We start from the raw sequence: 12,477 nt of genomic DNA, 5'->3' as shown, positions 1-12,477 counted from the left end.
GCTTAAAAGGACTTTGCAGATTAAGGTAAGATTTTGAGATAGGGAGATCATCCTGGATTATCTGCGTGAGCTCGATGTAATCACAAGGGTCATTATAAGAGGAAGGCAAGTGAATCAGTCAATAGTAGGAAATGTGATGACAGAAGCAAGAGGTTCAAGTAATGCACAGAAGCTGAAAAAGGCAAGTGTCCAAGAGGAACCAGCCCTACTAACACCTTCACTTTAGCCTGATGAGACTGATTTTGGCCTTCTGACCGCTAGAACTCGAAGATAATAAATTTGTACTGTTTTAAGTCATGAAGTTGGTGACAATTTGCTACAGCAGCAATAGGAAACTAATACATAACTTAATAGGGAAGATAATTATGTCAATAGATAACTTCATAGTGGTAAATACTCTGGAAGTACAGGGCTGAAGCACTCAGTCCAACCTGGGATTCAGGGAATTAGATATAATGTTAATCTAGGTTGGATGCGGTGGCTCACTCCTATGATCCCAGCACTTTGGGAGGCCGAGGTGGGTGGATCACCTGAGGTCAGGAGTTCCAGACCAGCCTGGCGAAACCCCATCTCTACTAAAAATAGATACAGTGGTAATCTGTATGATCCCACAATCATTGATAACCCACTGTATAATGACTTTAGGATCCCTTAAATCAAGGGGCAGATTGGAAGAAGCCTTGAGTTACATGCCAAGCATAATCTCCATACCATAGGCAATAGGAAGGATTTAAAGTGGGGCATGACCTAATCAGAAAGGTTTTGAGAAGCTTCACAGAGAATGTGGACAGTGGAGAGAGAAGACCTGTCACACATCCACAGTGGTTGTCCAAGTGAGAGATTGCTTTGTAAATAAATACATGAATTAACATATTAGGAATCTTTTTAACAGATACACGCAGAACTCTGTGACAAACTACTAAGTGAAATGTCTTTAGTGAGTTATTGCCATAGAATTTCTATTGTAGAAAGATTTTATTTATTTTATATTTTATTTATTTATTTTAAACTTTGATTTTAGGTTCAGGGGTACATGTGAAGGTTTGTGTCATGGGGTTTGTGGTTTAGATTACATGTGAAGGTTTGTGTCATGGGGTTTGTGGTTTAGATTACATGTGAAGGTTTGTGTCATGGGGGTTTGTGGTATAGATTATTTCATCACCCAGGTATTAACCTAATAGTTATCTTTTCTGCTCATCTCCCTACTCTTACCCTCCACCCTCAATTCGACCCCAGTGTCTATTGTTTCTTTCTTTGTGTTAATGAGCTTTCATCATTTAGCTCCCACTTATAAATGAGAACACATGGTATTTGTTTTCTGTTCCTGTGTTAAGTCTGCCAAGGATATCAGCCCCGGCTCCATACATGTTCCCACAAATAATATGATCTTGTTCACTTTTATGGCTGCATAGTATTCCATGGTGTATATGTACCACATTTAAAAAATCTAATTTGTCATTGATGGGCATTTAGGTTGATTCCATGTCTTTGCTTTTGTGAATAGTGCTGCAATGAACATTTGCATGCATGTGTCTTCATGGTAGAATGATTTACATTCTTCTAGATAAAAATCCAGTAATCAGATTGCTGGGTTGAATAGCAGTTGGAAGAAGGCTTTAAATGTAAATTAAGAAACAAATTCACCAAGACCTTAGCTATATAATATATACATAAAATATTTTGGTATGGAATAAACTGGTACTTAAGGTGTGGGCCTATGGGGCTGTAAGTTAAAGGCAAGGATTCCTAGGAATTGGCAGGCAGGCACCTTCCATAGACAGCTGTTCTAAAGTTTGCAGGAGCTCTCAAAATAGCACAATATTGTCCATGTGAAATTATTTCCAAGCTTGCTTTTCAGAAAGTACTGTGTGAATGAAGAATAGTAGAATAAAGAATATGTAATTACTTAAAATAATGATTTGCCTTCTGCAGACTAGGTCTAAGAAATATAGGATACTTATTTATTTATTTTTTCCTTTCTTCTTCTTCTTTTTTTTCTTTAGAGACAGGGTTTCACTATGTTGGCCAGACTGGTCTCGAACTCCTGACCTCATGATCCGCCTGCCTCAGCCTCCCAAGTGCTGGGATTACAGGCGTGAGCTACCGCGCCTGGCCCAGGACATTTATTTTTATAAATAAATTTCAGATAGCACTTTTCATTTGTGAATGTGTTGTATCTAATTTGTAATTCTCTAACAAAATTTGAAATTATAGGCTGTGGAATTTGATTTAAACATATTTAAGATCAAGACAGACAATCCCTGAGATTTTCTTCTTCTTTTTTTTTTTTTTTTTTTTTGAGACGGAGTCTCGCACTGTTATGCAGGATAAACTGCAGTGGCTCAGGCTGATTCTCCTGCCTCAGCCTCCCGAGTAGCTGGGACTACAGGCAGCTGCCACTACAGGCAGCTGCCACCATGCCCAGCTAATTTTTGTATTTTTAGTAGAGACGGGGTTTCACCACATTGCCTGGGCTTTGGGACAGAGTCTCACTCTGTTATCAGGCTGGAGTGCAGTGGCGCAAACTCAGCTCACTGCAACCTCTGCCTCCCTGGTTCAAGCGATTCTCCTGCCTCAGCCTCCTGAGTAGCTGGGATTACAGGCACGCGCCACCACTCCCAGCTAATTTTTGTATTTTTAGTAGAGAGGGGGTTTCACCATGTTGGCTAGGCTGGTCTCAGACTCTTGACCTCATGATCCACCTGCCTCAGCCTCCCAAAGTGCTGGGATTACAGGCCTGAGCCACTGCGCGCAGCCTCCTTTGGAGATCTTTTTTTTTTTTGAGACGGAGTTTCGCTCTTGTTACCCAGGCTGGAGTGCAATGGCGCGATCTCGGCTCACCGCAACCTCCGCCTCCTGGGTTCAGGCAATTCTCCTGCCTCAGCCTTCCTTTGGAGATCTTTTTAAGATAACTCTATATTGATTCATAATAGCAACCTGGTATAGTACGTGGTTGGTATTGTTCTATGTAGCTTATATGTATTAACTAATTTAGTCCTCCTAAGAATCCCACAAGGTGTTTACTATTTTTATTTCCATTTTATAGATGAGGAAATTGAGGTAGAGGTTAAATTACGTGACCCAAGATCACATGATTAGTAAGTGGCAGAGCCAGGATTTGGATCTAGGCAATTTGGCAGTCAAAACTGCTTTTAATTATTACATGACACTGCCTCTTGCTACTAATCTATTAACTTTAATAGATTCGTGTATTTGTAGATTCAAATTGTTCTCACTTGTAACTTCAATTTATCACAATGAGCTGCAGGGAGATTAATTACAATGATTTAATGCAAATATTAAGAATCCAGCAAAGTCAAACTCATGGTCACAGAGAAAATACAGGAAAAAAGTCTGTCAGCCATTAAGATTATTTTTTTCTTTCTAATATGACCACTAAGTCTGCCATAGGGTCAGAGATCAATTTTCTTACCTGTTTTATAGTTTCTGCATCTAGCATGGTGCCTGGTACCCAGTACCCAGAGGTCGCTCAATAAACACTTAACCCAGGGCAGATCCAATGACTTCAGCAGAATGCTCTTCCACAGACCTTTTGCCTACACTGATTAGTTCTTTCGATATTTTTTAAGGTTGCACGAGTAAAACGTTAATAAATTCTCATTGTTAAAGATTCAAAACATGCACGTAGACATATCAAAACTTGAAAATCCTGTTACTCACCAACACATTTTTCCCCAGGTAACTACCATCCTGTGATTTGTCTTCCTGTGAATTTATATACACATACGCGTTGATATAACTTAAAAACATAAATGTCATCACAAACACACATGACACTGCAACTGTCTTGTGTTGGTTTTTCGTGCCATTATATTTCATCTATTTTAGCAGCTCTTCAGTGATTCGTAGTATGGATGTATTGAGCTTTATGTAATTCACTTGGACATTGAGATAGTTTCCTATTAAAAACCACGTTACAATAAACATTCTTGTGCAAATACATGTGTGCATGTAGAATTTTACACCGATCTGGATTCTCCAAAAATCCAGGTAGCAAGTGGGAGCATTTTAGAACGCACTTCAATAGCGTTCTTCATCCCGCCTCGCGTTTTTAAAAGGGCTGCGTGGAGAGCGGGGGAGAGGTAGTAAGATTCCCTGTTAGGGTGTTCATAAAGTAACTCCTCCTCTCGCACAGCCTTCTTTACTAAAAAACAATCCGCACAGAATGTGCGGGAGGGCTGTAGGAACTCCTACGGTGGCGACGGTAAGGGAATCGGAAACAGGCTTGAAGGAAGAAGCGCCTGGTCAGCGATGTCCTCGAGGATCATGCCTTCCTGTTAATTCCCCACCCCATCAATTCTACCCTTTTTAGGTTAGACTGAGGAATAACTTTCCCAGGTATTAAAAATGGTCTAGAGAGAGCCTGGCGAAATTAAAGGCGCCGAAGTGGCTTGAGAAGCACAGTGAATGGTGACGAAGCCCAAACCGGGTCGCACGACCGCTGCGCAGACCGCTGGCGCCACGGCGGCCGCCTTCGGCCACCGCGGAGGACTCGCTTTCCCAGCGGCCCCCAATGAGCCCGGCCGGCCCTCGCGAGCGGAGGCGGGGCCGGGGCCGGAAGTCACGTGCTGTGACAGTCGCTGGGGTGAGGCTGTCGTCGCCGTACGGGCTGGTTGGGGCTGTGTCTGTGGGATGCGCCGAGGTGATGGCGGTGGAGACTCTGTCCCCGGACTGGGAGTTTGACCGCGTTGACGACGGCTCGCAGAGTAAGGGAGCGGCAGGGCGAGGGCTGCGGGTGGACGCTCCCCCGGCCCGCCGCAGTCCTGGGCAGCACTTCTGCGAGAGGGACGGCTGCGCAGCCGTCTGGTGCGGGACTCTTGAGAGCCCTTGGGGTGTGCAAGGGATGCGCTCTCCAGCGTTATTCTCGGGTTTGGGGTCCCAGCCGCGGCAGGTCAGGCTTGCCCGCTCAGGGCTCGGCGTCAGAGGCGGGGACTCTCCGGAGGAGCCTGCGGTGCCCCGCGGGGAGCGGCGTCCGCCTCAGCTGCCCCGGGGTTTGGGCGGGGCGCGCCCGGGAGGCCCAGCGTCCCCGGGAGCCCTGGCTGCTTCTGTCTCTGGCCCCTTGGGGATTTCGCCAGATTCTCAGAGCGTTCAGCTCTGGAGGACGCTGATGTCTGGGTTCCTGTTTCGGTTTCCTGTTTTTCTTCTTTTCCTCTCAAATCAACTTTTGGAAGTTTGGGTGTTTTTTTCCATCGCGTTGCTATAACCGTAGAAGGCACCGAGAAAAGAACTCTTCACCCCGCAAAAATGAACACGTGAATGTCATTTTATCCCTTCCCAGGCCCTTTATATAAATAAAGGGCTAAGTGGTATTTTTCAGTGGTGTCCTGCAGTTTCCATCGAAGCTATAAAGGCTTCAAAAATTACAGCAAATCGTCTTCAAATTTTGCTTCACAAGATAGAATTCTGATTTTAACTTAGAAGTCCAACCAAAAATAAACGAACAAATTCAGTTTTTTTATTAAAATATTGAGTCCAAACTAATTATTATAGTGAAACTCTACTTGAAATAAATACAAGTTGGCAATCTGTTTCTTTTCTTTGGTGATATTAATCTGTGTAAGTGATCTAAAAGATATCGGAGCATGCTGTTTGTGATTTTTTTTTCTGCATAGTTTTCTCAAAGGTGGAACGTCGCTTTTAAAATTCCAGATGAATTTTGCTTGATTTTACAAAGAGAGGCTAATGTGTACAAACTTAGATGTAATTAGGTTTTACAAGTCTCTCAGAGAAGAGTCAGCTACATCCAGGATGGGTTGCAGTTTTTCACAAAACGTGTCTGAGGGTCAGGAGTTCAAGACCAGCCTGGCCAACGTGGTGAAACCCCGTCTCTACCTACTAAAAATAGAAAAATTAGCCGGGCATGGTGGCGGGCGCCTGTAATTCCACCCAGTCTGGAGGCTGAGGTAGGAAAATCACTTGAACTCGGGAAGTGAAGGTTGCACTGAGCTGAGAGCGCGCTTTTGCACTCCAGCCTGGGCGACAATAGATATTAGCTCTTACGCAGCATAAAAGTTAATCTTGGAGATAATGACAAAATCTTTAAGCTTTTTTTGTGGAGCGGATTCTGTATGTTATAAAGTGAACTGTACCTTGTCAGGTATGAAGTTTTATGGGCAAAGATGACCAACTCTGGTATCTTCAAAAATATTGGAATAGAGTTATGTTATTGGATTTGAAAGTGATTCAGCCTAGAGTAGAATGATTTGATTCAACAGGTATTTTCTAAAACCAGTGCCTGTGCTAGGTATTAGGGATACAGAGATAAAACAAGGAATGCAGTCTGTTGATAAAGATGAGCATGTTAAGTAGGTTTTTGGAATTTTTACTCTTAAAAAATTACCAGGTGGTTCTTATCTCAACTTTTGTTCTCTTAATCTTCACCAATTTTGCAACAATTTATTGTCAGCAAGGAACGTATGATGTTATTTTAGGTTTTCTGTCGTCTGTTTCTTTCTGAATCCCTAAACATACTAAAGGAGTGATTTACTGGCGTGTTTCCTAACATTGTCTTTTTTTTTTTTTTTTTTTTTGAGACAAGGTCTCACTCTGTCGCCCAGTGCAGTAGCATCCCAGTGCAGTAGCATCATCACGGCTCACTGCAGCCTCGACCTTCCGGGTTCAAGTGATCTTCCTACCTCAGCCTCCCTAGTAGCTGACTGATTTTTTCCCTTTTAACTGGGGTAGAGACGTAGTTTCTCCATGTTGCCCAGGCTGGTCTTGAACTCCTGAGCTCAAGCGATCCACCCTCCTTGGCCTCCCAAAGTGTCGGTATTACCAGCATGAGCCACCGTGCTCAGCCTAGCGTTGTCTTTAAGAACTCATTTGCTGGTCAAATGCAGCTTTGACTGGTCATTTCCTGTGTAATTGAGAATAAGAAAACTCTTTGGGGTGCTGGGAATCTAGGAAGTTTTATATGTAAGCTGTAGGGAAGAGAACATATCCCGGTGCTTGGCTTTCATTAATTTTTGGTCTGTGAATCATTTCTAAACTGTTTTCCAAAATTGCCTAGATTAATACTATAATAAGACAAACCTTAATGAACTAAATGGATTCACCTAATTCAGAACTTTATGTGGTTGAAGAATAAGGGAGAATGGGGGCTGGGTCTTCATACTTTAATACAGCATGAGTCAGAACACACTTAGTTGCTTCACATTGCTAATTTGAGGAGAGCAAATATTTACCTTTTTTAGAAGAAAAAGTTTGAATAAAGTTTTTCATATCAGTAAAATAAGCTAAGTTGGAGTTGAATTTATTATCTTTGGGAACAAGTAATGAATTTTTATGTATAACCTGGAGTACTTTTATGCATTTTGACGAATAGGCATATTTTTAAAATCCAGTTTTTTCCAGGCCGGGTGCAGTGGCTCATGCCTGTAATCCCAGCACTTTGGGAGGCCAAGGTGGGCGGATCACGAGGTCAAATGACTGAGACCATCCTGGCCAACATGGTGAAACCCCATCTCTACTAAAATACAAAAATTAGCTGGGCGTGGTGGCGCGCTCCTGTAGTCCCAGCTACTCGGGAGACTGAGGCAGGAGGATTGCTTGAACCAGGGAGGCGAAGGTTGCAGTGAGCAGAGATTGCGCCATTGCGAGACTCTGTCTCAAAGAAAAAAAAAAAAAAAAAATCCAGCTTATTCCAATGATTCCTTACAGTTATCTATGAATGTGTAAATTCTTGGAATAGCAGCATAGTATTCTGTACTCAAGCAGTGTTCTTTGCTGGTTTTTCCAACTTGATTATGATGTTAAATAACAAGATGTCTTGGTTAAATTTTAGACATTATAGAAATAATATGCTCAAGCAGGTCTAAAACCTCCATTTAAAAATATTTAGGTGTATTATTAAACATTATCGTGTATAGAATTAAAACTTCATTTTTAAATGTTGCTTCTGTGACAACACACTTTTTTCACCTGCTTCAGGTCATGAGTATTTGTTTTTGTAAGAGTCGTTTATGACGAAAAGATAGAATCAGGACGTTGAGTTGTCTAACGTACTTTTCAGATTCGTTCAAAGCTCTCTATTGTGGGGTAGATGGGCTAGTGACTTTTTCATGATATGTGAGGGTTTTAAGGGAGTATCTAAATCTCTCTTAAAATGGGAACATCTACTGCTTTTAAAATTATTTTAAGTATATGGAGAGGATTGAAAGCTGAATTACTGTTTAACTTTGAAACTTTATTTTCAAGAAGTCCAGACATTCCAAAGTAGTAACTAGCAATGCTTTGCTGTGCCTTTTGAGGTTATTTGAAGTAAATGTTCTGTAATTCATTATTTGTACTTATCCCATACTCTTTTAAAATTTAAACTTAGAAATCCATGCTGAAGTCCAACTTAAGAATTATGGGAAATTTCTTGAAGAGTATACATGTCAACTGAGAAGAATTGAAGACGCACTGGATGACTCAATTGGAGATGTTTGGGATTTCAATCTTGATCCTATAGCATTAAAGGTTAGATTTGATTTTTTAAATATATGTATATATTTTCTGGACATACTATATCCTGAAAACATAATTTTTTTTAAATAGAAAAAGTATTTTTATTTGAAATCTAAGAACAAAATGAAAGATGAAGAAAATTGTTCATTTCCTTTTCTCTAAGCCATGCAGGTGGTTTTTAAATGTGTTCTTTTTTTGTTTTAAGAATGACACAAACTGAAAGCGTTTAGTGTCAAAGAATGACACAAACTCCAAGTCTTTGAGCTTGCCTTTGATTTTCATCATTAAGAAGATGATGAGGGCTGGATAGAATATTCAGGCTTTGTTTATTCTTAATTGAGGTTGTTTTACATCGAGTGAAATGCACATACTCTTAATTTTGCCAAACACATGTAACTCATATCCCAATTAAGACAGAGAATATTTCCATCACTTCTGAAAAGTTCTCTCATGTGATATAGGAGACCTTAATGTATGAGTAATTTTTTAATGTATTAAATAGGTCACTCTTTCAATTTTGAAATATTTCTACTTTTATAACTAGTTTGTTGCCACTTGAATAATAATTTATTGAACACTTATTATATACTAGACACTGTCCTAAGTCACACACTGACTTGTTTTTGTAACAGCTTTCTTGAGATTTATACATTATACAATTCACCCACTTAAATTGTGTAATTTAGTTGTTTTTAGTATATTCACAGACTTGTGTAGCCATCACAACAGGCAATGTTAGAATGTTTTCACCACCCTAAAAAGAAATCATGTACCCATTGGCAATCCTTAGTTCATGCCAGGCCATACAAGCCCTAGGCAACTACCAGTCAATCTACTTTCTTTCTCTATGTGTTTGTCTCCTCTGTACACTTCATATAAATGAAATCATACGGTATGTACTCCTTTGTGGCTGGCTTCTTTAACTTAATGTTTTCAAGGCTCATCTATGTTGTCACATGTTAGTACTTTCTCTCTCTTTTTTTCTTTTGCTGTTGCTGAATAATATTCCATTGTAAGGAATGGATAACCACATTTTATTTATCTGTTCATCAATTGATAGACATTGGGTTTTTCTACTATTTGGCCATTATAAATAATGTGGCTATGAGCATTTGGGCATATGGTTTTGTGTAGACATACAAATGTATATTATATATAAAATGTATATATACATTATATGTATATTATATATATGTGTGTATATGGGAGTGGAAATCCTGGGTTATGTGGTAACTATGTTTAACTTTTTGAGGAACTGCCAGAATGTTTTCCAATGTGGCTGTACCATTTTATATTACATTACGTTACCAGCACTGTATGAGAGGGTTCCAGTTTCTCTATATCCTTGCCAGCATTTATTGTCTTGATTATATTCATCTTAGTGAATGTGATAGCTCATTGTGGTTTTGTTTGCATTTCTGATGGCTAATAATGTTGAGTATGTTTTCATGTGCTTATGGCCATGTGTCTGTTTTCTTTGGAGAAATGCCTGTTCTGATCCTTTGCCCATTTTTAAATTGGGTTATCTTTTTAGTATTGCATTATAGGACAAGTATTGACGTTTAATTCCCACACAATCCTATAAAGTAGATACAATGTCATCTCCATTTGTAAATGAGAAAACTAAGGCATAGAAAAGTAACTTATTCGAGTAAGTGACACATTTAGTTAAATGATGACTATCAGGCACCTTGGCTCCAGAGCCTGTGCTCATATCCAGTACCCTAAACTGCCTCACAAATACTTTATATGTTTGTAAACTGAAATTACTTTCCTTTGACTCTTTCTTGCAGGCTGGATAAACTTAGTCTTACTTTAAAAATCTTTCCCCCAAATTTGTAATTGTATGTTTTTGTTCTTCAACACTTTGTGAATCATTGTATGTAAGTTATAAGGACTCTACTAGGAAACCTGTACTATCTCTGAGGGTAATAAGTTTCATGTATCTGTCACTCGCCATTAAGTAATACTAGTTGTTTTTTTAAGACTTGATTTTGGGCTTTAGGGGCCTCTTCTAGATAAGATTATAAAATCTGTTTTTGCCTTAACTCTCAGATTTTATAAAAGGATGACATCGTCTCTTATTTTCCCCTTCAGAAGCATTCTAATCTTTACAATTTTGTTATCTTACAGAGTCTGTCTCCCCAGTTGCCCTCTTTGGAACCTCTGTTTAAATTCTATTATTGGGCAGTTATTTTACTGTTTTTACTATACAAGATTCTTTACTTAGTATTTTGGGAAAAACCACAAACTCAGATAAAATCTCTGTGAACAACAATTACAACCTAATGAGAAAGGGTATATAATAACTTACTTGCATAAATAGTTAATGTTAGTATGTAACCAGAAGGAGATCTAAGATTTCACCTAATACAGAGATCACATATAGTTGATGATCATGAAGAGGTGAAAATTGAACTGGCTTTGGGAGTGAACTCCACACACTGTTTTAAGTGTTTCTGAGCATAGATTTATATAAGAAAAGATATTTTTTTCTATCTTGTTTTATTCTTAATTTATTTTGACCCTTTAACTACAATCTTATTAAATTTGTGACTATGTGGAAAATTCAAAAATGGGCTGGGCACGGTGGCTCACACCTGTAATTCCATCACTTTGGGAGGCCGAGGAGGGTGGATCATGAGGTCAGGAGTTCAAGACCAGCCTGGCCAAGATGGTGAAACCTTGTCTCTACTAAAAATACAAAAAATTAGCTAGGTGTGGTGTCACACACCTGTAATCCCAGCTACTCAGGAGGCTGAGGTGGAGAATTGCTTAAAACCTGGGAGGCGGAGGTTGCAGTGAGCCAAGATTGTGCCACTGCACTCCAGTCTGGGTGACAGAGTGAGACTCGGTCTCAAAAGAAAAAAAAATTAAAAAATGATGAGTGGTGTTTCCCATGATCATAACTAATGGAGTTTAATAATGTTAGTATTATCTTACTACCTTGCATTTTCTTATACTGCACTCATAATCAGCCACCTTATGCTCTATAGGACAACTAGAGTCATAGCAACATGATTGGGTCATACTGGGTCATTTCTTTCCTTATGTGTCGTCTAATGAGATTGTTTTGGATGCAGTAGTTGGTATGGTGCTAATGTTGAGTACGGGATCTAACACAGGTTTAAGTAGAATAAAGCTAGTCTCAATTTGTGTATTTAAAATTTCGGTTATTTTTCAAATTAAAAAGAAATGTTCTTTTCTTTTGTTTCTATAGCTTTTGCCTTATGAACAGTCTTCTCTTTTGGAACTCATAAAGACTGAAAACAAGGTACAGAATCCTAAATCTAAAAATGTATTTTAAAAAGGTTTTAGTTATGTTACAATTTACTTTTTATTTTGTTTTTACTCATGAAACTAGGTCTTAAACAAAGTCATCACTGTTTATGCTGCACTTTGTTGTGAAATCAAGAAATTAAAATATGAGGTAATTATTTGAATTCTTGTCTTAAAACTTTAAAAACAGATAATTTAGAAACAAGTATATGTTTTTATATATACAGCGTGCAATAAATACTTATTGAATGTTGAATGAATTATTTATTTAATGTAATACTAATACTGACTACCGTTCATTGAGTACATAGTATGTGCAAAACACCAGGCTAACACTATAATCCTTATAGTAACCCCAGGAGGTAGGTGAGACATTGATGAGGAAACAGGCTTAAAGAGAGTGCCGCTTGCCTAACATCTCTGGTAGTTAACAGTTTGAATCTAGGTTTACAAACCTCTATAGTCCGTGTTACCTGCCATATATACTGGCTATGTAGAGAAAACTGATTTTTTTTTAAAGCTTTCAGTCTTTAATATGCATTTAGTTTTGTGTTTCCTTACCCAAGAACCAATGAAACTCTGGTGGAAGTTGGCAAACTTCATATTTTATTCTCTCGCTTTTTGATGCCATGTAGTTGCTCTGTATTTCCCATGAACTAATGGGAGGATGTTGGACAGTGAGAGTGGTCAGGTAAGATGAAGTAAAGGCTAAAGGAATCAAGATACAGC

The 12,477-nt window shown here is 39.2% G+C and overlaps 1 protein-coding gene across 2 annotated transcripts in view; it reads left to right on the top strand.

The window, feature by feature from the left end:
* The first annotated feature begins 4,601 nt into the window (after positions 1-4,601).
* The window catches only part of WASHC4 (WASH complex subunit 4), a 60,857-nt gene continuing 52,981 nt past the window's right edge, over positions 4,602-12,477 (top strand). The window contains exons 1-4 of one of the 2 annotated variants that reach the window (XM_012469191.2): positions 4,602-4,727; positions 8,342-8,481; positions 11,690-11,743; positions 11,834-11,899. In XM_012469191.2, the coding sequence (XP_012324614.1) occupies positions 4,667-4,727; positions 8,342-8,481; positions 11,690-11,743; positions 11,834-11,899 (321 nt within the window). In that variant the 5' untranslated portion in view covers positions 4,602-4,666. Of the gene's footprint in view, positions 4,728-8,341; positions 8,482-11,689; positions 11,744-11,833; positions 11,900-12,477 lie in introns of those variants that run through there. The other variant, XM_064379901.1, reaches the window with a different exon arrangement.

This window comes from Aotus nancymaae, unplaced genomic scaffold (genome assembly GCF_030222135.1).
Source record: "Aotus nancymaae isolate 86718 unplaced genomic scaffold, 86718_ANA_hifiasm-v0.15.2.pri h1tg000021l, whole genome shotgun sequence".
NCBI classification, from domain to species: domain Eukaryota; kingdom Metazoa; phylum Chordata; class Mammalia; order Primates; family Aotidae; genus Aotus; species Aotus nancymaae.
This window is presented reverse-complemented; position numbering and strand designations above follow the sequence as displayed.